This window comes from Callospermophilus lateralis, chromosome 10, assembly GCF_048772815.1.
Source record: "Callospermophilus lateralis isolate mCalLat2 chromosome 10, mCalLat2.hap1, whole genome shotgun sequence".
In the NCBI taxonomy this organism is placed as follows: domain Eukaryota; kingdom Metazoa; phylum Chordata; class Mammalia; order Rodentia; family Sciuridae; genus Callospermophilus; species Callospermophilus lateralis.
In genome coordinates this window covers 131,790,412-131,811,389 of record NC_135314.1, presented here as the reverse complement: position 1 = coordinate 131,811,389, position 20,978 = coordinate 131,790,412, and the positions used below count along the sequence as shown (strand labels likewise).

At 52.4% G+C, this 20,978-nt stretch overlaps 2 protein-coding genes and 1 pseudogene across 3 annotated transcripts in view; 1 reads left to right on the top strand and 2 right to left on the bottom strand.

Annotated features, from left to right (window-relative positions):
* Positions 1–369: 369 nt before the first annotated feature.
* Positions 370–6,935, bottom strand: Mst1 (macrophage stimulating 1). Its single transcript, XM_076867467.2, is given in 18 exon segments — positions 370–598; positions 724–863; positions 964–1,070; positions 1,155–1,301; positions 1,751–1,828; positions 1,998–2,118; positions 2,205–2,240; positions 2,330–2,466; positions 2,572–2,674; positions 2,765–2,895; positions 3,025–3,193; positions 3,373–3,491; positions 3,757–3,877; positions 3,958–4,094; positions 4,174–4,288; positions 4,370–4,482; positions 4,564–4,711; positions 6,842–6,935. Coding segments are annotated over 18 exon segments (2,178 nt in total). The 3' UTR covers positions 370–436.
* On the bottom strand, positions 5,875–6,313 carry LOC143408976 (2-iminobutanoate/2-iminopropanoate deaminase pseudogene; annotated as a pseudogene).
* Positions 6,936–7,771: 836 nt separating the features above from the next.
* Rnf123 (ring finger protein 123) overlaps positions 7,772–20,978 on the top strand; it is a 28,774-nt gene continuing 15,567 nt past the window's right edge. The window contains exons 1-24 of one of the 2 annotated variants that reach the window (XM_076867118.2): positions 7,780–7,855; positions 9,095–9,195; positions 9,325–9,442; positions 9,722–9,806; positions 12,893–12,972; positions 13,105–13,199; positions 13,538–13,592; positions 13,705–13,790; positions 14,075–14,161; positions 14,380–14,447; positions 14,593–14,718; positions 15,128–15,242; positions 15,329–15,433; positions 15,892–16,017; positions 16,132–16,224; positions 16,295–16,368; positions 17,105–17,222; positions 17,428–17,527; positions 17,715–17,776; positions 17,943–18,014; positions 18,231–18,351; positions 18,821–18,922; positions 20,299–20,405; positions 20,630–20,828. In XM_076867118.2, the coding sequence (XP_076723233.2) occupies positions 9,361–9,442; positions 9,722–9,806; positions 12,893–12,972; positions 13,105–13,199; positions 13,538–13,592; positions 13,705–13,790; positions 14,075–14,161; positions 14,380–14,447; positions 14,593–14,718; positions 15,128–15,242; positions 15,329–15,433; positions 15,892–16,017; positions 16,132–16,224; positions 16,295–16,368; positions 17,105–17,222; positions 17,428–17,527; positions 17,715–17,776; positions 17,943–18,014; positions 18,231–18,351; positions 18,821–18,922; positions 20,299–20,405; positions 20,630–20,828 (2,158 nt within the window). In that variant the 5' untranslated portion in view covers positions 7,780–7,855; positions 9,095–9,195; positions 9,325–9,360. Of the gene's footprint in view, positions 7,856–9,094; positions 9,196–9,324; positions 9,443–9,721; positions 9,807–12,892; positions 12,973–13,104; positions 13,200–13,537; positions 13,593–13,704; positions 13,791–14,074; positions 14,162–14,379; positions 14,448–14,592; positions 14,719–15,127; positions 15,243–15,328; positions 15,434–15,891; positions 16,018–16,131; positions 16,225–16,294; positions 16,369–17,104; positions 17,223–17,427; positions 17,528–17,714; positions 17,777–17,942; positions 18,015–18,230; positions 18,352–18,820; positions 18,923–20,298; positions 20,406–20,629; positions 20,829–20,978 lie in introns of both variants that reach the window. The other variant, XM_076867119.2, reaches the window with a different exon arrangement.

Below are 20,978 nucleotides of genomic sequence, written 5' to 3'. Positions count from 1 at the left end.
TCCTGGGGTCCAGAGGCCTACGGCTCTGAATGTGATAGCTACAAGGGCTTCATGTGTCTCCAATGTCAGAAGCAGAGGGAAGTGAGAGGCTCTGCACCTGTCAGTTTTGGCCAAATGGGACTCTGCACCAGGCTAGCTTCTTCAGCTATTGTCTTTTCAGTTAGAATCTGCTCTGCACCAACCCTCTACTCCCAAAAGTACCTCTGGAGGATGCATGAGACCTTGCACCTCCACAGAACCCACAGGCAAAAGTACTTCCAGGGTCAGACCACCTAGCCAATGGTTGTTGGGCTCCAGCCACCCAGGCCCTAATAAAGAGTCAGAAACTCATTCCCTAGAAGCAGAGCTAAGAGGCATTCTCCACAGGTGTAAAGAGAAAAGGTGGCTTTATGTCTGACAAGTTTTGTGCTCCTAACGCAAGGGGTTAAGACCAGGCCTAGCCCAGCTGTATGACCTTGTGAATCCAGTCCACAAACACAGAGACACGCATGAAGATGGCTGGCCAGCCGGGCCGGGCACACACTCGGTTGGGGATTATAATTCCCTCCAGGACCCAGCAGTCGTGGGTAAAGCAGGCAAGTGGGCCACCGTAGTCACCCTGGCAGGTGGAGGGAACTGTTGAGAGCCTTGGATCATGGCAGTGATTATCCTCTTGGGGTTGAAATCATACGTCTCCAACCTCTCACACCCTCCCTGGGCTGGCCCAGGAGCCTAGCCACTGACCTCACAGGCTCCCATAGGGACCAATAATCCCTCAGTGCACATCTCGTGCTCTCGGACACGACCTCGATGCTTGACATTACACTTCTGGTTGGAGATGACTTTCAGCAAGGCCACATTTAGGACCGTGTCGTCACTTGTACCTACAGTGAGGAGAATGGGGAGAAGGAGTGGCCCTTGGGCAGGACCCAGAGCTGGTCCTTCTGGCCTGGAGCAGTCCATGATTATGCACTGTGTTCTTACCTTTGGTCTCACCCCAGCCTGCAATCTCACACTTGGTCCCTGGAGGCACCACATACCGCTCAGGGGGTAGGCAAATCAGGGCCACACGCTGGTTCAGGATCACCGATCTTTAGCAGAAAAAAGGGCAGTCAGCACCTGAGGCCCCAAGGCCCAACCCTTACACCTTACACCCTCTGAACTTGTCCACATACCTCTCCAGCTTGAGCAGGACAAGCTGGGAGCCTGAGGGCCCACACACCATCTTGGCCACTGGGATCTGCTGCAAGCCTGGCTCCCCTGGCTGTGGGTTCTGAAACAGGGTGCCTAACCATACTTCATATCCCGTGAGAGGTTCATGGCTAGAAGAAAAGCTCTGTTAGATCATTTTTAATGATTTATTTATTTATTTTGGTGCCAGGGATTGAACTAGGAGGCAATTCACCACTGAGCCACATCCCCAGCCCTATATTTTGTGTGTGTGTGTGTGTGTGTTTTGTTTTTGTTTTGTTTTTTTTAAGAGACAGGGTCTCACTGAGTTGCTTAGCCCCTTGCTTTTGCCAAGTCTGGCTTTGAACTCTAATCCTTCTGCCTCAGCCTCCCCCACTGCTGGGATTACGGGCCTGCACCACTACACCTGGCTAATTTATTACATGCATGCCTCACGAATGCCAGCAGCCACAACTCTAGCCCTAGAGCACTCTTGATTGCCAGTGTGCTGCCTCCTGGCTCACTTGTTAGGCTTGTCTGGGGAAGGTGGCTAGAGGGAAGACAAGAGTGGGATTGAGTTCCCCAAACCCAAGAGGCTCACCAGGATGAGAAGCATTGCCGGGCAGACAGTATCCACTGTTCCTTTACTAGGGACCCTCCACAGAAATGCTGGCCCTGCCTGCAAGAGTTGGGATTAGGAGAAGAAAGAGTGAGTTCTGGGACACATACTGGACCTGCCATTTTCTGGGTAGGATTTGAGACCAGCACCAGGTTCCCATCCCCCACTAGCATAAACGCAGGACACAACCTCAGCTCCTCTCCTGGGGGGACAAACACTTTTGCCTCACCGATTACGCAAACTGACTGTCCAGGGTGAGTTCCCAGGATGGCCCCCCACCACACGGAGCCTGTAGCGCTGCTGATCCAGTCTGTCCACTCTCTTGCCGCATTTCTCAAACTGTACCTGGTCTGGGGATGGGGGTGGCTGATGAAACCCCCTTGGATAGAGGTGGAGGGACAAAGGGGCTCTACCCACTACTTGCCCAAGTCCTCACCTGGGGGATCTAGGATGGACAGTGGCTGGTCATCATCTGAAAGACCAAGTATATCCAGGTTATGGGAGAACCAGTCTGATGTTGATGGCTGAGGCAGTATATGGGGAAGAGTTATCAACACTCACTGCAGCGTCGAAGGGCACAGTAGTCAAACGGAGTCCCTGGGTCAATGGTGTAGCACCATGGCCCATGACTGTCCCCATCTGGATTCCGGCAGAAGTTTTCCTTCAGTTGAGCTTGAGGAACTGAGGAGGGCGTGTATCTAGGTGGAAGCCGAAACAAAATCATGGCAGGGTGGTCTCAAACTTTCTCCAGACTCAGGTCCAAGAAGCCAAAGCGTATTGCCCAAGGCTTAAAGCGCACTTACTGAGGCTTGTGCGGTGTCTCAGCAGACCAGCGCTGGCACTGGACACCCTTGCGGGTCTTGCTGACTGAGCCGCGGTACTGCTCGCCTGAGCCGTGGTAACAATCTGCCATGGGCGGGCATGAGCAGCGGTCAGCTCCAGTCCTCGCCCTGACCCTCAGGCTTGGCGCTTCTATCCCTTCTGCTGGGGCCTTACCCTCCGGCCGCACGTCGTCAGTACAGCGCTGGATCTGGTAGCAAAAAGCCACGCGCATACCAGGCCGTGATGTGAAGCACCAGGGCGCCTCAGAGCCGTCTGGGTTTCGGCAGAAGTTCTCCCGAAGGTCCCTGGACAGACAGCCGCCTCCGCTGTGGGGCTGGGCCTCCAGCGCCCCCCACTCCCGCCCCGCAAAAAACTCCTTCAAGTCCCGCCCCCTCCCGCCCGAATACTCCCCCCAGCGCCCTAGGATCACTCACTTGCAAGCGTATTTTTCCGGCGCAAACCGGTGCTGATGCGGGCTCTGAGCGTCCCAACGCTGGCAAGGCACGCCCGTAGTGGTAGTATTGGCTGTGCCCCGATAGCCCTCACCCTTCCCGCGGAAGCAGCTGAATGTTGTGGCCTCGCGGCTTGTTTGTGCCTCGGATCCTTGGATGGACCGGGGAAGATCGGACCCTGACCGGAGGCTGAGCTTTTCCTCTTATGGATCTTTAGTACTCAGCAGGATTTGCTCTTAACTTCCCGTTGGTTTGTTCCACCCCAGCCAAGTCACGCTCTTCCCCCAACTTTTCCCAGATGCCCTTCCAAGCTCAGTCCCCGTGGCCTACCACAACGGGGGAGGTCGCAGAATTCTCGCTCGAGCTGCGGGTCTGTAGTGTAGCACCAGGGTCGCTCAGATCCATCAGGATTTCGGCAATAGTTATCATCCAGACCTTGGTCCGGAAACCTGGGGTAGTAGCGGGCATGAAGGGACTCTGTCCCTGGGACTCTGTCCCTGCCCAATTTCCTTCTTGCTGAACCTGCTGCTGATCCAACCTGTCCGCACTTCTCATACTGTACCAGGTCTGGGGATGGGGTGGATCTGATGAAAGTGAAGGGTCATTTTCCCCTGACCCTTCCGGTCAGGGTCGGACCTACAGCCCCACTCTTGTAGGTCTGGACGTTCCCTTAGCCCCGCCCCCGGAGAGCGGATTCTGCGCACCCACACGTACTTGCCAGGCTCAAAGGGATGCGAATGCGGGTGCTGCAGGTCCCAGCGCTGGCACTCGCGTCCCGACTCTGTACGGTCCACCGCGCCGCGGTAATCTTCGCCGTTGCACCAAATGCAAGCAGCTGGAGACACAGCGCCAGTACGTTCCTGGACAGGAGTGGGCCTGTTCCTCCCTCCCCAGGCTTGACCGAGCGCTGCTTACCCTCCTGGCAAGACTTGATGCCGCAGCTTTGGAAGCGCACTGCAGGGTTTGTCGTGTAGCACCAGGGACCTCCAGGGTCCCCGTCAGGATTGCGGCAGAAGTTCTCTTCCAGGCCGTTCCGGAGTGTGGGAGTATACCTGGAGGCAGAGAGTCGTTGCTACAGTGTGTGCTGCGGAAAGTCTACGGGCCGGGATAAAGGGAAAATATCAGTCTCACTTGTGGTCGTTAGGGAATCTGTGTCTCCAAGCTTGGCAGGGCAGGCCACCTGCTGTTGTTGCCACAGTGCCCCGGTACCCAACCCCATTGTCCATGAGGCAGGACCGCACATAGTCTGGAAGCAAGAGATGAAAGGTTAAGAGGGTCTGAGGCTCCTGACCTCATATTCTCCCTGCTCTTCCCTGCACCCACTTGCCTTTCTTCTGGAAGAGATCACAGCACCCAGAACGTTGTAGCTGCATGTGGGGCGAGTGCTGGGTCCACGGCAGGAGTTGACAACCATTGCTACTCATGTTATAATGGAAGGCACTGGGGAGGAGAAGGCACAGGGTTATTCAGAGGCCCAGGTTCCCATACCTTGAGCCAAATCTAGACCACATGGGCACTCACCGGCAGTCCAGGCGGGGCCCACAGAGCCTAGCACACTCTTCAGCATCTGCCACATCCTCCTGCCAAGGCCCTGGTATCACTGCATGTAGCAGGTGCTGCAGTTCTGTGCCACGAAGCACCTGGAAGTCATTCAGTGGTGAGCGCTGCCCTGTGTGTGGGTGGGCACAGGACAAGTTGTCATGCATGTCAGTGGCATGTTCCACATTTTGTCCATTCAGAAGATCAGATACAAGGATAAATTCTGTTTGCACTTTCAAGCGCCAGTCCAGTGCCCCCTGCATAGGGTGTAGGAAGTAGGCCCAGACATGCCAATTGTCATCACTAGTACCTCTAGCAGGCCAGGTACAGCTCAGATCTAACATATTCCATGAGAACTGTGGGTGATGGTGCTTGCCTGGTTAATCTGCATGTGTATTTTATTTCCATTAGAAAAATATTGCCTACATAAAATTTTGGTCCACTTTTACTTCTACCACTCAAGAGTGAATATTTTACAAGTAAAAGCAGAATCACATATCTAACATGAGAACTAAATATTTCATATCATTTAATTGAATAGAATGTAATTGAATTAGGCTTGCTCTTTATTATTTTTCAGGAACAATAACTCATCTCCCCTGTGTTATTTTTCCCCTGTACTTTAGTTTACTTGAGTGCCTATGTAATGAGTGTCCCTTCTCCCATATTCAGCAATGAGTGCACACATGTGTAATTTGTAGCATCAGTACTTGGATTCATTATCTAATATTCAATTCATATCAACTCCCTGTATAATATGGTATTTCCATTGTTAGGTGCAGGACAGGCTGAGTAAGCTGTCTGCAGGGCATGCCAAACAAAGTTAACTGCAGGATGACCTGGCCTCTCAAAACCTCTGTCTGGTTCTTTATCAACTATTTGCTTCAAGCCCAAATGCCCAACCCCCCTCTCAAGGCTGAACACTCAACCCCCTGCTCAAGGCCGAACACGTAACCCCCCTTGTGCCAACAAGGCAGCTTGCAGACCCAGAGACCTCATTAGATTTGGGCTATAAAAACTCCCTCCTGCAGGGCCCCTCTCTCTCTTCTCTCTTGCTCTGTCTCCTTTGCGCGCATCCTCTCTCCTCTCTCCTCTTTCCTCCCTCTCTCTCTCTCTCTCTCTCTCTCTCTCTCTCTCTTTCTCTCTCTTCTCCTCTGTTGCACTGCTGCAATAAAGATCTCTTGGTTGCTCTGAGTGTTGTGGCCACTTCCCTTTCATCCATGATAACTACAGATATTTTAGTCACATGTATACTTTCAACAGCAATTGTAAGAATCAAAATGTTAATTTAAAGACATGATGAGAATAACACTGCCCACTTATAAACCTGCCGTTGTGAGAGGTCCCTGGACAGCCACTGCTTCAATCTCAATGCATGCTCCTTTGGATAAAGCAGCAACCTGGAAAGCAGCTCTAGCAGGAAAATTACTCTTGAAATACTGTTTGTAGATTTCATTGACAGTATTGAAGTCATTCATGTCAGTCAGCAAAACAATTGCTTTAACCACATTAGTGAAGTCACAGCCTGCCACTTTCAGAATTTCACCCATGTTTGTAAGAGCTTGTTTAGTTTCTGCTGCTATCCCTCCACGTACAAGCTGTCCACTGGAAGGATCCATGCCTATCTGTCCAGAGATGTAAATGGTCTTGTCCACTAAACTGCTTAACTGTAGGGACCAATGGCCCTTGGGGCTTTCATGGTGCTGATCACCTTTCTGATAAGTGACGACATTTCAGTCCTTCTTTCTTATGCCCCTCCAACAGAAGATACCCCTTCACCAGCCCTACCCCATTCTCACCCAACAACTGACCAGCCCCGGGCAGCGTCTGCTGGAGGGACGGGGGAGTGCGCTCACTCCCAACTCATCCTTTAAATGAGAATACTTAGACTCAGAGCTATTACTTTACTCAGGGAGGGCCCCAACCTGGCATTCTGACTCCAAGTCTGGGCTCTCATCAGCATGAAGGCATATGCTAGGTTAGGGGGTAGATCAGGCTCAAAAGGAGTCACTGCCTACTATGTATGTTCAGCTGAGTAGTCTCAACACTGCTTTAATGCTACAGCAGACATGTGAACGTAGGCCTGAGTGGGCAGTGTTTTTTTTGTGTGTGTGTTCCAAGTCTTCCCAGCTCTGTTCAAGAGGCCAAGGTCACTTCTCCCTGCCCAGTGGGAAAGTGAGCTCCTGACAAAAACAGTAGCATGGTCCTAGGGTCTACCCCCTCCTAAAGGCAGGTGAGGATTAGAGGTGGGGGAACTCACCTGGGGCCACTAAGACCTGGGTCAGAAGCAACAGGATTGGGAACCACCCCATCCTCCTGGCAAGAGGCTGCACTGTGACTCACTACAGCCCCATCGGGGAAGTTGTGAAACCTGGCCCTACAGGATTGGGTGGCTGTGGCTACACACCCCCCACTCCAGGGCTGCTGGGGCCTGACCTGAAACCCTGTGGCAGGAGCCAGATAGGGCTAGCGCAAGGGCCTTCACCCTGGTACACCTAGACCTCTGAGGGTCCTAGAAAGTGGTCAGAGGCTAGTAAGATTAACAGGGGAGACTCAAGGTAGCCTGGGATCGGGGTGAAGCCTCCCTACACCCTTTTCTGTCCAAGGGCACTGGACAGAAAAGCCCATCGGATTGTCATTGGATGCTGTCAGAGGCCTGGGTGGTGACATTAAATTTCTGAGCCTCAGTTTCCCCCTGTAAATTGGGAAATATTATCTGCTCAGCCCCAGTACTGGTTCCCCCTTTTCTTGCCTTATCAGCAGTGCCCCAGCTGTAGACAAGTCAGCCCACACCCCTGGTAGCACAGCCAGGAAGGCTCACTGCCTGCCAGAAGTATCGTCCCAAGGAAGGTGAGCAAGGTCCCCTTTTGGGCCTAAATAGGGGTGGAGATGACAGGTAGCAGCGACTTTAGCAGGAGTGGTCTTTCAAGCATATGGGCCTGGAAGACACATGGGCCAATCCTCCAAGTAGGGCAGGAACAGAGACAGCTGGCCTTGGGATCCCTGTCAGGACGTGGGCTTAGACCACGGCTGGGCTAGCAGCGCCCCCAAGGCAGGGGGTGTGGGGGTTGAAACAGGTTGAGAACAGTCCTGTGGTTGGCAGAGGGATTTCCCTGTCAGTGGCCTAGCGAGGCCAGTGCGTCTATGCGTGCGCGTGCGCGTGCACGGCTGAAGGCGCTGCGCGTGAGAGGGCGCATGGTTTGGCCCTGGACGGACTCCGTAGCCGAGAGGCTAGGCGGATGTTGTGAGCCGGTCGCGGCCGCCGAGGCTGGGGGTGAGTGAGGGGCCGACGGGCTCTGAGCGGAACGGGTCCTCGACGCTCCCCTCGAGCCCTTGGCCAGTGCAGTGCGACAGCTCCCGCCTCAGGGGAGGAGGGTCGCGACTTGTGGTGTGGGACTCAGAACGGGAGCTGGCCTAGGGTCCTTTGGAGCTTGAGGCCAGATCGGGGCGACTTGGGGGAGCCATAAGTTGCCCTTGGCGTCCTTGGACTCTGAGACAGAGTCGGTTTGTTTCCATGCCTGGATCCCTGGACAGAACTGGGCAGGATCGCAGTGTCAGGGATTCCCCCCCACACACCCCCAAGCAGGGGCAGGGGCCGCCTTTCATTTGTAACCTCAACACCTGAGACCCAGAGTGGTCTTCTGGAAGGTTAACTTCCAGAAGATTTGAATGACCGCGTCTTATTAGTCTTAGAACTGCTTAGATGTGAAGGGGCACTGGATATGGACGCCCACTGAGATCCCGCAGTGGGTGGCAGGGCAAGAGAATCATCTTCCCTAGGCAGACATAGTGCAGATGGCAGGAGTTAGTGGTGGGAGCACAGGACCTGTTTGGGGTGAGATAAGAGTGGGTTGCAGGAAAAAGTGCTAACTAAGGCAGTGCTGAAGGGCCGAGTTCTAGAAAGAGACTAGTAGAACTGTAATAATGGAGATATACTATCTCTGTGTTGAACAGTATAGCACAGCCACCTGGGGTCATTGGACTTCTGAAATGTGGCTAATGTTACTAAGAAATTTAGTCTAAAATTTTCAGACTTTAATTCAAATTTAAATAACCACACGTGGCTGCTGGCTACTGTGTTGGACAGACTAGGGACTTAGTGCAGCTTCTCGAGCAGATGCAGCAATAATGTGCTTTGTAAGAAGACCAGTGGAGTCTAAGATGAGGGCTGGGCAAGAGTGGTGCTTAGATGGGGTGGGTGGTGCATGTGTGAATGGAAACAAGAAGCCTAACAGGATTGTGGACAAGAGCTGAGGAGAGAAGTCTCATCCTTGGAAGAATAAGTAGGACTTGTGGCTGAACATGGCTAGACTAGTAGTTTCCTGTATTTGGGGGAAGGTGCTATATACCTCTTCTGGATATGAGCTAGACCCAGTGTAGATTACAGCTGAAGTAGATATGGGGACTTTGGCGCTGGGCCACCTCATTTTGGACATTTTAGTTTGATTTTCAAGAGCTAAGTCATCTAGTTATGATTCAGCAAACATATATCTTGACACCTGCTCTCTGCTAGGCCCTATGCTAGGCACTGAGACACAGTGTGGAACATTGGACCCAGACCCTACCTACATTCCCTGCATAGGAAGCTGGGAGCCCTTGCTTTCTCTGCCCTAGGTTGGTATGTGTGTGAGTGTGCATGCTTCTGGCCTCACCTGCTCCCAAGACTTCCTACCATTGCAGGACTGAGGTCAGGTGTGAAAGCCCTTAGCGGCCTTGAGTAGACAGGCTTTGCATTTGGCTCAGCCTCCAGGACCACTAGCTGCCCATGAGAGATGAAGGATGGCGTCCAAGGGGGCCGGCATGTCTTTCTCCCGCAAGAGCTATAGGCTGACCTCAGATGCTGAGAAATCCAGGGTCACAGGTAAGGGCTGGCAGGGCAGGGAGGATGCTCCTTGCATTGGGGGAAAGAGAAGGTAGGGACAAATGCAGCAAAGTCTGGGGTCCAATGAGCCTCAGGCCTTTCAGCATTTCTTGTCCTATGAGCCAGCTCTTCTCCATTAGCAATTGAGGGCAGTGCATCCAACATGGCTGTTCTTTTGACCCCTTTGACTGGCCAAGGACCAGCAGTCTCTGGGGTCAGCAGGAGCCAGGAGCTGTGCTGACCATGTGCCCCTTTTTTCCCTTCTGACCTGTGACTCAGGCATTGTGCACGAGAAGCTGCTGAATGACTACCTACACCGCATCTTTTCCTCTCCTGACCATGTACCCCCCGCAGCCACCAGCAGGTATGGCTGGGGGGGTAGCCCCTCCTCACTCTGATGGGCCTGACCCAAGGCTGGAGGCTGGAGTTGTGCAGAAGGGCATCCTGTCCTCTGGGCAGTGTGACTTGGGTTCTGATCTCACTCAGCTCCTGGCTCAGAGACCTGTGGCCAGAGAGTCTACCTTCTGGTCTCTACTTCTTCCTCCTTCCAGGTGGTGCTAGTTCCTTCCTTCTGAGGATGTTGTGGAGGTCAGGGAGGGGTGCTGGTGCAGTGCTAACATAGCACCTGGTCCTCTTCCACGTTCAGAATCTGGCCTTATGTGTACCTGCCTGCACCTCTGCCCCACCCTGGCCCCTTGTTGCCTTTGCCTAAGTTTGTAAAGTACAAACCCCACTGGGCCCTTTTATTTGCAAATGTAATACAATTTAAGTTTAGTCTATGTAAAAGTTAAAAATACACTTTAGCAGAAACTTTAAGAGAGAAGCAAAGTCATCTGTCACTTTGTTATTCCAGTATGACAATTTGGATGTGATTCCTTTCTGTTTACTTCATCTCACAATGTATATAGTTCAGATTATGCTCTATATAAAACTTCTAAAAAATGTTGTCACCTTCAGTGCCCCTCTTCAACATTTTTGAGCTTTAATTGGCAAAGAATAAACTGCCTGTATTTAAAGTACACAACTTGTTAAGTTTTAACATGTATGTAACCTATGAAACCATCCCTAACATCAAGGTAATGAACATGTCCCTCACTTCCAAAAGTTTGTAGAAGTTTGAATCCTATTTTCATCATCAGACATTATCCCATGAGTATTTTTCCACATTACAAATGGATCTTGGTGGCCATCTTTTAGGACCAAGGTTTTGCCATGGCCCATATTACTGCCCTCATTTGGAGGAACTTTTGCTTTTACAAGCAATTCTGTGAGTATATCCAGGATTGCAATCTTGTCGGCTAACATATTTGAACTGCAAATACTTTTTTTTTTTTAAAGAGAGAGAGAGAGAGAATTTTTTAATATTTATTTTTTTGTTTTCAGTGGACACAACATCTTTATTTGTACGTGGTGCTGAGGATCGAACCCAGGGCCGCGTGCATGCCAGGCGAGCGTGCTACCGCTTCAGCCACACCCCCAGCCCAACTGCAAATACTTTAAAGACTGTTGACAAATTCTTTTTTTGTGAGGGGATACTGGGGATTGAAATCAGGGGCATTCGATCACTGGAGATTAAAATCAAGGGTACTTAACCATTGAGCTACATTCCCAGCCCTATTTTGTATTTTATTTAGAGACAGAGTCTCACTGAGTTGCTTAACGCCTTGCTTTTGCTGAGGTTGGCTTGTGATCCTTCTGCCTCCGCCTCATTCCTGCCTCCATCTCTCTCCTGTCTCGGCCTCTCAAGCGCTAGGATTACAGATGTGTACCACTGTGCCTGGCTGTTGACAAATTTTTTTATAGGATCATGTAGATTCTTCCTCCCTTCAGTGAGGTGTGGGTGTCTCTGCCTCTGTGTCTCTTACCAGTCTTGATTCTTCTATCCTTCATGATCTGTGCTCTTGGGCTAGGCCCAAAAGGCAGCACCGTTGCCTGTTCTATTTGAGTGACTATGGTGGTCAAAAGGTTCCTACTTGTGGAGGGATTCTATCCACCCTTTCCCCAACCCCAGTCCTGGCCTATTCTCAGGGCCATCTGATCCCTACCTCATGTGATACCAGAAATGGTCCTGCTCTTGGTGGTGCTGTGGCTGCCAGGAGGGAGAGCAGGTGGTAGAGCCATCGGTCAGTAGTTATGGAAATGCAGGCCCCTGGGCTGAGACATAGGAAATTCAGAAAGTGCATACAAGTGCTGGTGTTGGCTAAATGTCAGTGCTGCAGGCACTCAGTAGGCTCTCTCAGGCTAGTTGCCCACAGCAGTGTGCAGTCTGCTCTTGGGGGCAGGCATAAGTGCAGCCCTCCCAAATTTAGGCCTGCAAGAACTGCTTTTTAGGAAGACTGCATTACCCTTGGGCCTATTATGACATTCAGACAATGCCCTGGGGTCGGCTTCAGCCTTCCATATTGGCTGGACAGCCCATTGTATAGCTGCCCCTGACCTTTACCTGGGGCTCAGCAGGGGTGGGGCATTTGTGCATCTTGGTCTCCTGCAGCTCAGGGTCATTAGTAGCTTATAGCAAGGAGATATGTGGTCCCTGAGCCTGGGTCATAGTTATCTTGTGGGAGTTGGTGCTTTGACCCATCTGTGTCCCCTTCCAGATCCTACTGTTTAGGTAGATGAGTAGGGGTAAGTACTGGGATTAAAAGTGGAAGAGCAGGTACTGGCATTCTGTAGGCTGGATTCAGATGGGCATTGGGCCTATGCTCTGCCAAGTCCTGCTGGTTGCTCCCACTCCACTGCCTGCTATTATTAGCAGTCGAGCTAAGGACAGAGCTGGCCAGCATTAGAAAGTGCCCTTTCTACTCTGGGCATGTGTGCTAAGAAGATGAAGTAGCCACCCAGACAGATTTTTCCAGACCCTTTAGCTATGGCATGTGGCAGGCAGGTGGACCATGTGCTGGCCATCTGTGGACAGGTAGGTATAGGATGCCAACCAGCACCTCAGAGAGTTGAGCCTTTCATTTGCCAGACTAAATTCAACAGAGTCTTCTCTAACTGTGTGATAGGAAGACTGGAAGTCTGTCATGAAAGGAACCACAGGCCTAGAACAAGGGCTGGATTAAGTGGCCTTGGTACTGGACATCTTGGGGACTGGTATTTCTCCTAGACTTCTTTTCCCAGCCATAATCAACACAGCCACCTTCAAGAGTGGGTAGGTTATGGAACATGCAGGAAGCATGCATTATTCCTTGGACTCACCATAGCATCTCTGACATACAGCTGTTGTTCCCTTTTTGTAGGTGAAAGAATTAAAGTTTAGAAAAGGCTGTTCTTTTATAACAGTCCCAAGGTGCATGTACCAATTGTAGGACTGGTTGTAGTTTTTAGTTTGGTGGCTAATCTAGTTTCTGAGTCAGAAGCATACCAGGGTCTAGGATGAGAAAGAGGGTTTAGTGTTCTCTGATGATTTCAAAGACTTGTGGGCCCCTGGCAGCCTCTCACTTTCCCCAGGAAACCCCTGAACTTCCAGAACCTGCCAGAGCATCTGGACCAGCTGCTACAGGTGGACAATGAGGATGAGGAAAGCCAGGGTATGTGGCATCCTCTGGAGTGGGGCTGGGGGGTGCAGAGCTGGGCCCTAGAGGCTTCTCTGGTGAGCTCAGTGCACCCTATGTATCTCTCCTACCATTTGCCCTGCCTAACTCCATACCTCTCCTCTTCAGGACAAGTTGAAGGACGCCTTGGTCCATCCACTGTGGTCCTGGACCACACAGGAGGATTTGAGGGGCTTCTCCTAGTTGATGATGACCTCTTGGGGGTGAGTAAGGGTGAGGTATGGGCCCCTGGTCCAGCCCCTTCTGACAGCCCCAAATTCCTCCTGATATTGCCTTCTAAACTCATCCTGCCATAGTCCCAGACCTTGTGTCCTCAACCCCTAAATCCTCCTGACATATCCCCGAAACCTTCCCAACAAATCTCTGAGCCTCTCACATCATGCCTCTGGTCCAGAACCTCCTGACAGAGGCACAGCCCCTCCCACCCTGTTCAGGCATGTGCAGTGGTAGCCACAGCATGCCAGTACCACCAGGGCTTGCTGAGCTGGAGATAGGGTCTATGTGCCTGAGAAGAAGCTCATTATCCCTCTTTTTTACCCAGGTGATTGGACACAGCAATTTTGGCACTATCCGCTCTACCACATGTGTGTACAAAGGTAAGTCCACTCTTCCCTGAGGCCCAGAGAATTGGGATGAAGTTTGAGGGCCCCAGCCTGAGGCAAGAGAAAGTCTTTGTCCATCTGCTGGCTCTAACTCTGCTCGTTCCAGGGAAGTGGGTCTATGAGGTGCTCATCTCCTCCCAGGGGCTCATGCAGATCGGCTGGTGCACCATCAACTGCCGCTTTAATCAGGAGGTACACACAGAGGAGGGGGCCCATCCTGGGGAGATCATCATCTTTCATGGTCCTCATCAGGGTTCTGGCAGTCCCCAGACCTGCTCAGGACCCTAAACTGGACTTCCCTCTTGAGAAGGAATGTGTTCCACTCTATTCCAGGCCACCCCAGGGTAGAATCCCTTACTTGTCCCCTCACAAGCATCAGCCCCCTTCTCTAGAGCCAGGGGAGTCCATGATGACTTGTAGGTTCTGGCCTGCTCCTACCTCCCTCCCCCTAGAACTCATAGGCAGTTCCTCCCTAGGAGGGGGTTGGAGATACACACAACTCCTATGCCTATGATGGGAACCGGGTGCGCAAGTGGAATGTGACTACAACGAATTATGGCAAGGTAAGGGCCATGTAGATCACAACCCCATGACTATCCCCATAACTTATCTGGAGCCACTGGGCAGCCATGAAGGACTGAAGTCACCAGGGAAGGGACAGAGATTCGGGGCTTCCCTGCTTGAATCTAGTCTCCCCTAAGTGGTCCTAGAAAGAGCTAGGAGTGCAGAGTGAAAGGGCTGCTGTGCTTTCATACATCTGTAAGCCCTCCTCTCATGGCAGGCATGGGCAGCGGGGGACATTGTGAGCTGCCTGATTGATCTGGATGATGGTACTCTGTCTTTCTGCCTGTGAGTCTCCCATGTTTATCTGTAGGCCTGGCCTCTAAGGGCCTCCCCAGTCTGTCCCCAGGGGGCCAGGCTAAGTTTGGTAGCCTGAAGATGGGAAGTCACATCCTTCTTGGCACTGAGTCACAGATGTACTCTTCTCCTCCAGGAATGGTGTGTCACTGGGCATTGCCTTTGAGAACCTGTCCAGGGGCCTGGGCATGGCCTACTTCCCAGCCATCAGCTTGTCTTTCAAGGAGTCTGTGGCCTTCAACTTTGGCAGCCGTCCTCTACGATATCATTTTGGGAAGATGGCTGTGGGTGGCTTGGAATCTAGGATGAGGAGCTCCCTACCCCAAGAGCATTGCAGGAAGTCTAGGATGAGGGACTCCTTGCCCCAGGAGTACTGTGGGGCTTGTGGCAAGTGCTGGCTGCTGCGAGAAGTAAATATGAATAGGGTGCACCTTAGGTAGGTGGGTACAAGGATAACAGTCCTTATAGCAACCTTTTTAGATACTATCATTGTAGTACTTCATGGAGCAGATGAAGGATATGAAGTGGCAAGAGTTTTACCCCATGGAGTTGTGATATAAACCAAGCATCATAGGCCTGCCCTAGAGCCCAGTCCCTCCTTGGGCACACAGTGGGAGGGCAGGGTACATTTGAGCCTCAGGTCAGGCATTTCTGGCTTAACTCTGTGGCACCTACCCAGTCGCCGGCTTCCGGCCCCTGCAGGACCCACCATGTGCTGACCTGGTGAGGGCACAGAGGTTGCTGGGCTGCTTCCGGGCAGTGCTTAGTGTGGAGCTGGATCCCGTGGTGAGCCAGGGTCTGGGCAGGCTAGCTGGGGTTCTTTCCCAATCCTCCTCCCCATATGGCCTAATTTTCCTCTCCCCGCACCACAGGAAGGTCGACTAGTGGAGAAGGAAAGCTCTGAGTGGCAGTTGCAAGGACAGCCCACCATTCTCCTCACACTGGCCCACATCTTTCAGCATTTTGCACCACTCCTGGTAAGAGAACAACAGGGAGGAAAGAAGTAGGCCATACTAGTTGTGCCCATGATAGAAACCTGTGCCAGGACCTGCAGTGCTCAGGTGTAGGAGGTCCAGTAGCATCACGTAGCAAGTCCCCCACACAACCAGAGCCTTCAGACTTCAAGTACAGAACTTGGGGAGGAGGGGACACTTCCAGCTGAGTGCATCAGGGGATGTTATGGGAAGAATATTGAAGGGTAGTGATGTTGTAGGCTAAGGAAACTGCATGTGCAAAGCCATAGAAGGGTTGTGAGGAAGTGGTTCTTGTCTCTAATTCAGACCCCAGAAAGGCACTTCTGTGTCTTAGGGTTGCATGAGGGGCCCAAGATTGCCTGAGGCCTGACCCTTCAGTGTAGCCTTGGCCATATGCCAGGCAGGGGATACCTGAGCTGAACTGAGGGCTGCCACTTCACCAATGCCTGCCTTTCACACAGCGCAAGGTGTATCTGGTAGAGGCTGTGCTCATGAGCTTCCTGTTGGGCATCATGGAGAAGGGCACACCTGCACAGGCACAGTCCCTGGTGCACCAGGTTCTAGACCTCTTGTGGCTCTTCATGGAGGTGAGATTCCTGACCTTAGGTTCAGGCCAGGCTGTTGGGCTCCACTGGGGTGGGAGGTATGGGAAGCGGTCTTGGAAAAGGCTCCCAGATGGCTGCCCTAGCCTCTCTCCCCAGGACTACGAGGTACAGGATTGCCTTAAGCAGTTGATGATGTCTCTGCTGCGGCTGTACCGGTTCTCGCCCATCGTTCCAGATCTGGGCCTGCAGGTGGGAGTGCCTGTCCCTGCCCTGAGCCCCAGTACCTCACTTGCCTATACTGAGAATTCCTTCTCCACAGATCCACTACCTGCAACTCACTATCTCCATTCTGAGGCACCAGAAGTCCCGCAAATTTCTGCTTAGCAACGTTCTGTATCCTCCCCTTGCTGCCAGGCAGGCCAGCCATATAGAATGCTCTGGGATAAGCAGAGGCCAGAAAGGGCAATGTCCCTATATCCAGGGGCCCCCAGAGAGGCTCAGGACTAGAACTGAGTCCCTGGCCCTGGACCTTCTGTGCAGAGCAGGAAAGATAGAGTGGAGGACTGCTGAGGCCTGCCTCGCTTGAGCAGGGCTTTCCAGGTTACCGTAGACTCTACAGCTATGTGGAGGTATGGGAGAGGCCCCAGGGTCTGTCCTCTTTAGCTATAGCTCTGCATTTTGTGTCTAAGTTCCTTTGCTCTAAGGAGGCAGAGACTCTGAGTAAAAAGGAGAGCCTAGCTCTGGGTCCCTGACCAGGAAGCCTAAGCTTCTGGCCATTTTCTTAGTTTGGGTCTTCCAGCCTCCAGAAGGCTGAAACAAAGCTGGGAAACACAGGGTCCAGAGTTGGGGACTTCAAAGAGGTTCCCAGGACCTCTCTCTCTAGTCCATCCCACAGTTGTCTATTCCTGTGACAAGCCATCCACAATTGTCTATTTCTGTGCACCTGCTGGATATCATGCAGGCTTGACAGCCATAGGTCTTTCTTAAAGCTTATGATCTGGGGAGATAAGCACATAGCAACAATGGCACCCTTGGTAGTGAACACATCAGGGTAGGCTTCCCAGAGAAGGCTCATGAGGGTCTGCAGGGTTTCCTTTCGTGAGCTGCACCCTTCCTTGACCACCACTAGCTTCGACGTGCTCCGGTCTGTTGTCTTCTTTTATATCAAGAGTCCCCTGCGTGTAGAGGAAGCTGGCCTGCAGGAGCTCATTCCTACCACCTGGTGGCCCCACCGCTCCAGCAGGGAGGTGGGCAGACCCCAAGTAGGGTGGGCATTGGTCATGGTGAGGGCTGGCCCAGGTTACCAGAACCGCCTGGCAGTTAGCACATGATGCCTTTTGCCCAGCCCTGGTCCCTAGAGTCCTGGGGAATGAGGATGGAGCTCTTTTGTCTGAAGTAAGACTGAGTAAGATCCCCGGTAAACCCTGTCTTCCATCCTCTGCCCCTGCCTAGGGCAGAGAGAGTAAGGAAGTAAATGAAGAAACTGCTGAGGAGCGGCTACGGCGGCGAGCCTACGAGCGGGGCTGCCAAAGGCTGAAGAAACGCATTGAAGGTCTGCACCCTGCTTCAGCCACTGGGTAGGGGGTGGGGAATTTGTGTGTATGTGTTTGGGAGTACTCGGCAGTGACCCCATGCCTGGGTTGGACTGGGAGGACCCTGGTGGTGGAGGAGGCCTGACCCAAACGTATCCCTCTTCCATCCCTGGGAGCCTGAGGACTGTGTTCCCACTGCATTCCCAGTGGTGGAAGAACTACAGGTCCAGATCCTGAAGCTGCTATTGGACAATAAAGATGACAATGGGGTGAGTGACTCCAAGACTCCTGTGTGGGTCTCTGATGGGGAGGGGTACTTTATTGGGACCCAAACCAGATGACAGGGGCTGGCTCATGGGAAGTTACAGCATTGAGCTCTTTCAGTCTGGGCCAGCATTCTCAGCTTAATTTAGCCTTTTCCCCCTTTCCTTAAAGGGTGAAGCTTCTAGATACATCTTCCTGACCAAGTTCCGAAAGTTTCTGCAGGAGAATGCCAGTGGCCGTGGGGTAGGTGTCCTCCAGGGCAGCCCTCAGTGGACTGCTGGCTGGTTATGTTGTAGGGGCTGCACCCTGGACTTCTGGCACCCCTCAGCCTGCTGTATCTCTGCCTTGCCCTGCTCTGTTCTCTGCCACCTTTCCCTCCTGGGATCCTGAGCAGGTCCTTGGACAAGAAATGGGATGGGCTGTGGGCTAGCACTAATGTTTTGGGTCCTCTGCTGACAGAACATGCCTATGCTCTGCCCCCCTGAATACATGGTCTGCTTTTTGCACCGGCTCATCTCTGCCCTCCGCTACTATTGGGATGAATACAAGGCCTCCAACCCCCGTGCTTCCTTCAGTGAGGGTAAGTAAAACCTGGCCCCAGGTCAGAAATACTGGAAATAGTTAATAGTCGTGTTAATGTGAAATGCTGAACTGGATGTAGGAGGCTGGTGGGAGTTGCCCCAGCTTCCTGCCCATTTGATTCCTTCCCTACCTAAGGCTTCTCCACTTGGGGCTTCAAGGGCTCTGTGTTTCAGGACCATTGAGCCCATGTTTTTCTTACTATCCCTATAGACTCCTGCTAGGTCTCAGTACTAGCCTTGTAGTCCTTTATAGGGATACCTTTAGTGGGTTCAGGGGGACCCTGTGTTTGGGTTGTAGTTTCTCCAGGGGAAAGTGGAAAATTTACCCACCCTGAGTTGGGGATATCTCATAAGTTTGGGGTGGGATCCTCTCTGATTCTGAGTGGCTGGCTATGCTAGACCAGAGTAGAAGGGAGTGTCATCCTACTAAGCCCTGATTGTTGTCCCGGCCTCCCCAATTCCTTGTAGAAGCTTACATCCCACCCCAGATCTTCTATAATGGCAAGGTGGACTACTTTGACCTGCAACGCCTTGGGGGCCTCCTGTCACATCTTCGAAAGACCCTCAAAGGTACGTGCAGTTTCTTGGGCAGTGAACAATCCCACCTAGCCTGGTAGGGCTCTGCTGTGGGTGCTGACCTCCCCTATTCCCACCAGAGGGCGCCTGAGTCTCTCCACACACTCAGGGAGCTGCTGATCTGTCATGCCCCTGATCTTGGGTCTGGTACCCACTCCACTGGAAGGTTGGCAGTGCACTAACGAAGCAGAGGAGAGGTGTACTGATGGGACCATGGGATTTTGGCAAGGTAGGGCTGTTCAGGTGCTACCTGAGCTGCCTTCAGGGATGGGCACAGATTGCTCCAGTGCTGAGGGCTGAGGTGTAGGGTATACAGGGCAAAGAGTTAGAAACAGCTCAGTGTAGCCAGGAAACAAAAAGCAGCTGGTGTGCTGGGGAGTAAAATGTAAGTAGGGAATGGTGGGAAATGAGACAAATGTGAGGGCCTTGGGTGCAAAGCAGGTGTGGACCCATTCCAGGGGCAGCTTTGGAAGGCCTGGACAAGGCAGGGAGTAAGATTGGGGGCTTTGTTATAAGAATCTCCCTCTGCCTGCCATGGTATGGAGGATAGAGTGTGGGAATTGAGAAAGATGTCAGGGAGGTCAATTGTCCAGACAGTGGAGGAAGAGGAGAAAGGCATAAGTGAAAGGAAAAAGTAAATGGTGATCCCAGTCCTGCCAGAGTTTGGGTCACTAGGGAACTATCATGGAAAAGGACTGCAGGATGACAAGTTTTGTGTTAGAGATGCTCAAGGAGCAAGGCATGGGTTGGTTCTGTTAGCTGTTGGCATAGAGATGAGGAGGAGCCTGGGATGAGGCTTGGCACCCTGGGAAGTGTGCAAAGTAGGGCAGAGGCATAAGCAGCCTGGGACCTACTTTTTTTTTTTTTTTTTTTTGGTACTGAACCCAGTGTGCTTAACCACTGAGCCACATCCCCAGTCCTTTTTATATTTTATTTAGAGACAGGGTCTCACTGAGTTGCTTAGGGCTTTGCTGAGATGCTGAGACTGGCTTTGAACTCAAGATCCTCCTGCCTCAGCCTCCTAAGCCACTGAGATTACAGGATTGCACCACCACATCCAGCGAGACCTACTTTTGTTTATGGGACAATCAGTGTAGGAGAGGCCCTGGAGAGCATGATATCACAGGAAACACATGGGAACCAACAGGAGGGTGTGATGGAGAGTGCCTCCTGCCACTGATTACTGTGAGATGAGGAGCCCTTGGGGTGCAGAGAAGCCTGGGTTTCTCTTGGCAAAGGGCAGGCATAATAGGACCCTGCAAAGCCTCCTTCCCAGCTTGCCAGTGTTTTCACTATCCTGGACTGTTCTGCCCGTGGCCCCTCATCTTACCCCTGGCCTGAGAACCCTCCTGTCCTAACATTCCTTCCAGATGACCTTGCTTCCAAAGCCAACATTGTGATTGACCCACTGGAACTCCAGGCAGCCACTATGGATGACCTGGACGAGGATGATGAGGCAACCCCAGCTGGGACCCAGGTGTGGCAGTAGGGGGCTTTTGCTTTATCATCTATGTGGGGATGTCATACCAGGCTGCTTCTCTGCCATGTAGGAAAGGGTCTTCTTACCAGGCAGGTTCTGTTGCTGTGGGTGGAGGCATGAACTTTTCATTCCCATTCACTACCCCCAAGAATCAAGGAAGCTGTAAGTGGGCCTTGGTCCGGGGGGGCTGAGTAGCCTCTGGCCTCCTCTCTCTACCACAGCGCCCCATGCAGGCCCTGGCCATGGGGGGAGCCCTGCCCTTGCCCCGGCCCGGCTGGCTCAGTTCTCCAACCCTGGGCCGAGCCAACCGCTTCCTCAGCACAGCAGCTGTGAGCCTCATGACCCCACGGCGGCCTCTGAGCACCTTGGAGAAAGTGAAGGTCCGCACGCTGAGTGTGGAGCAGAGGACCCGTGAGGACAGTAGGTGTTGCGTGGGGCCTGAGGGATCTTTCTGTTGTGTACAACTCCCCACCTTGGGCAAAGCCAAAATATATCCCCATCCCCCACTCTGCCCTGTAGTCTGGCAGCATCCTAAGGGCACAGGAAGAACAGTCTGAAGGCAAGAAATCA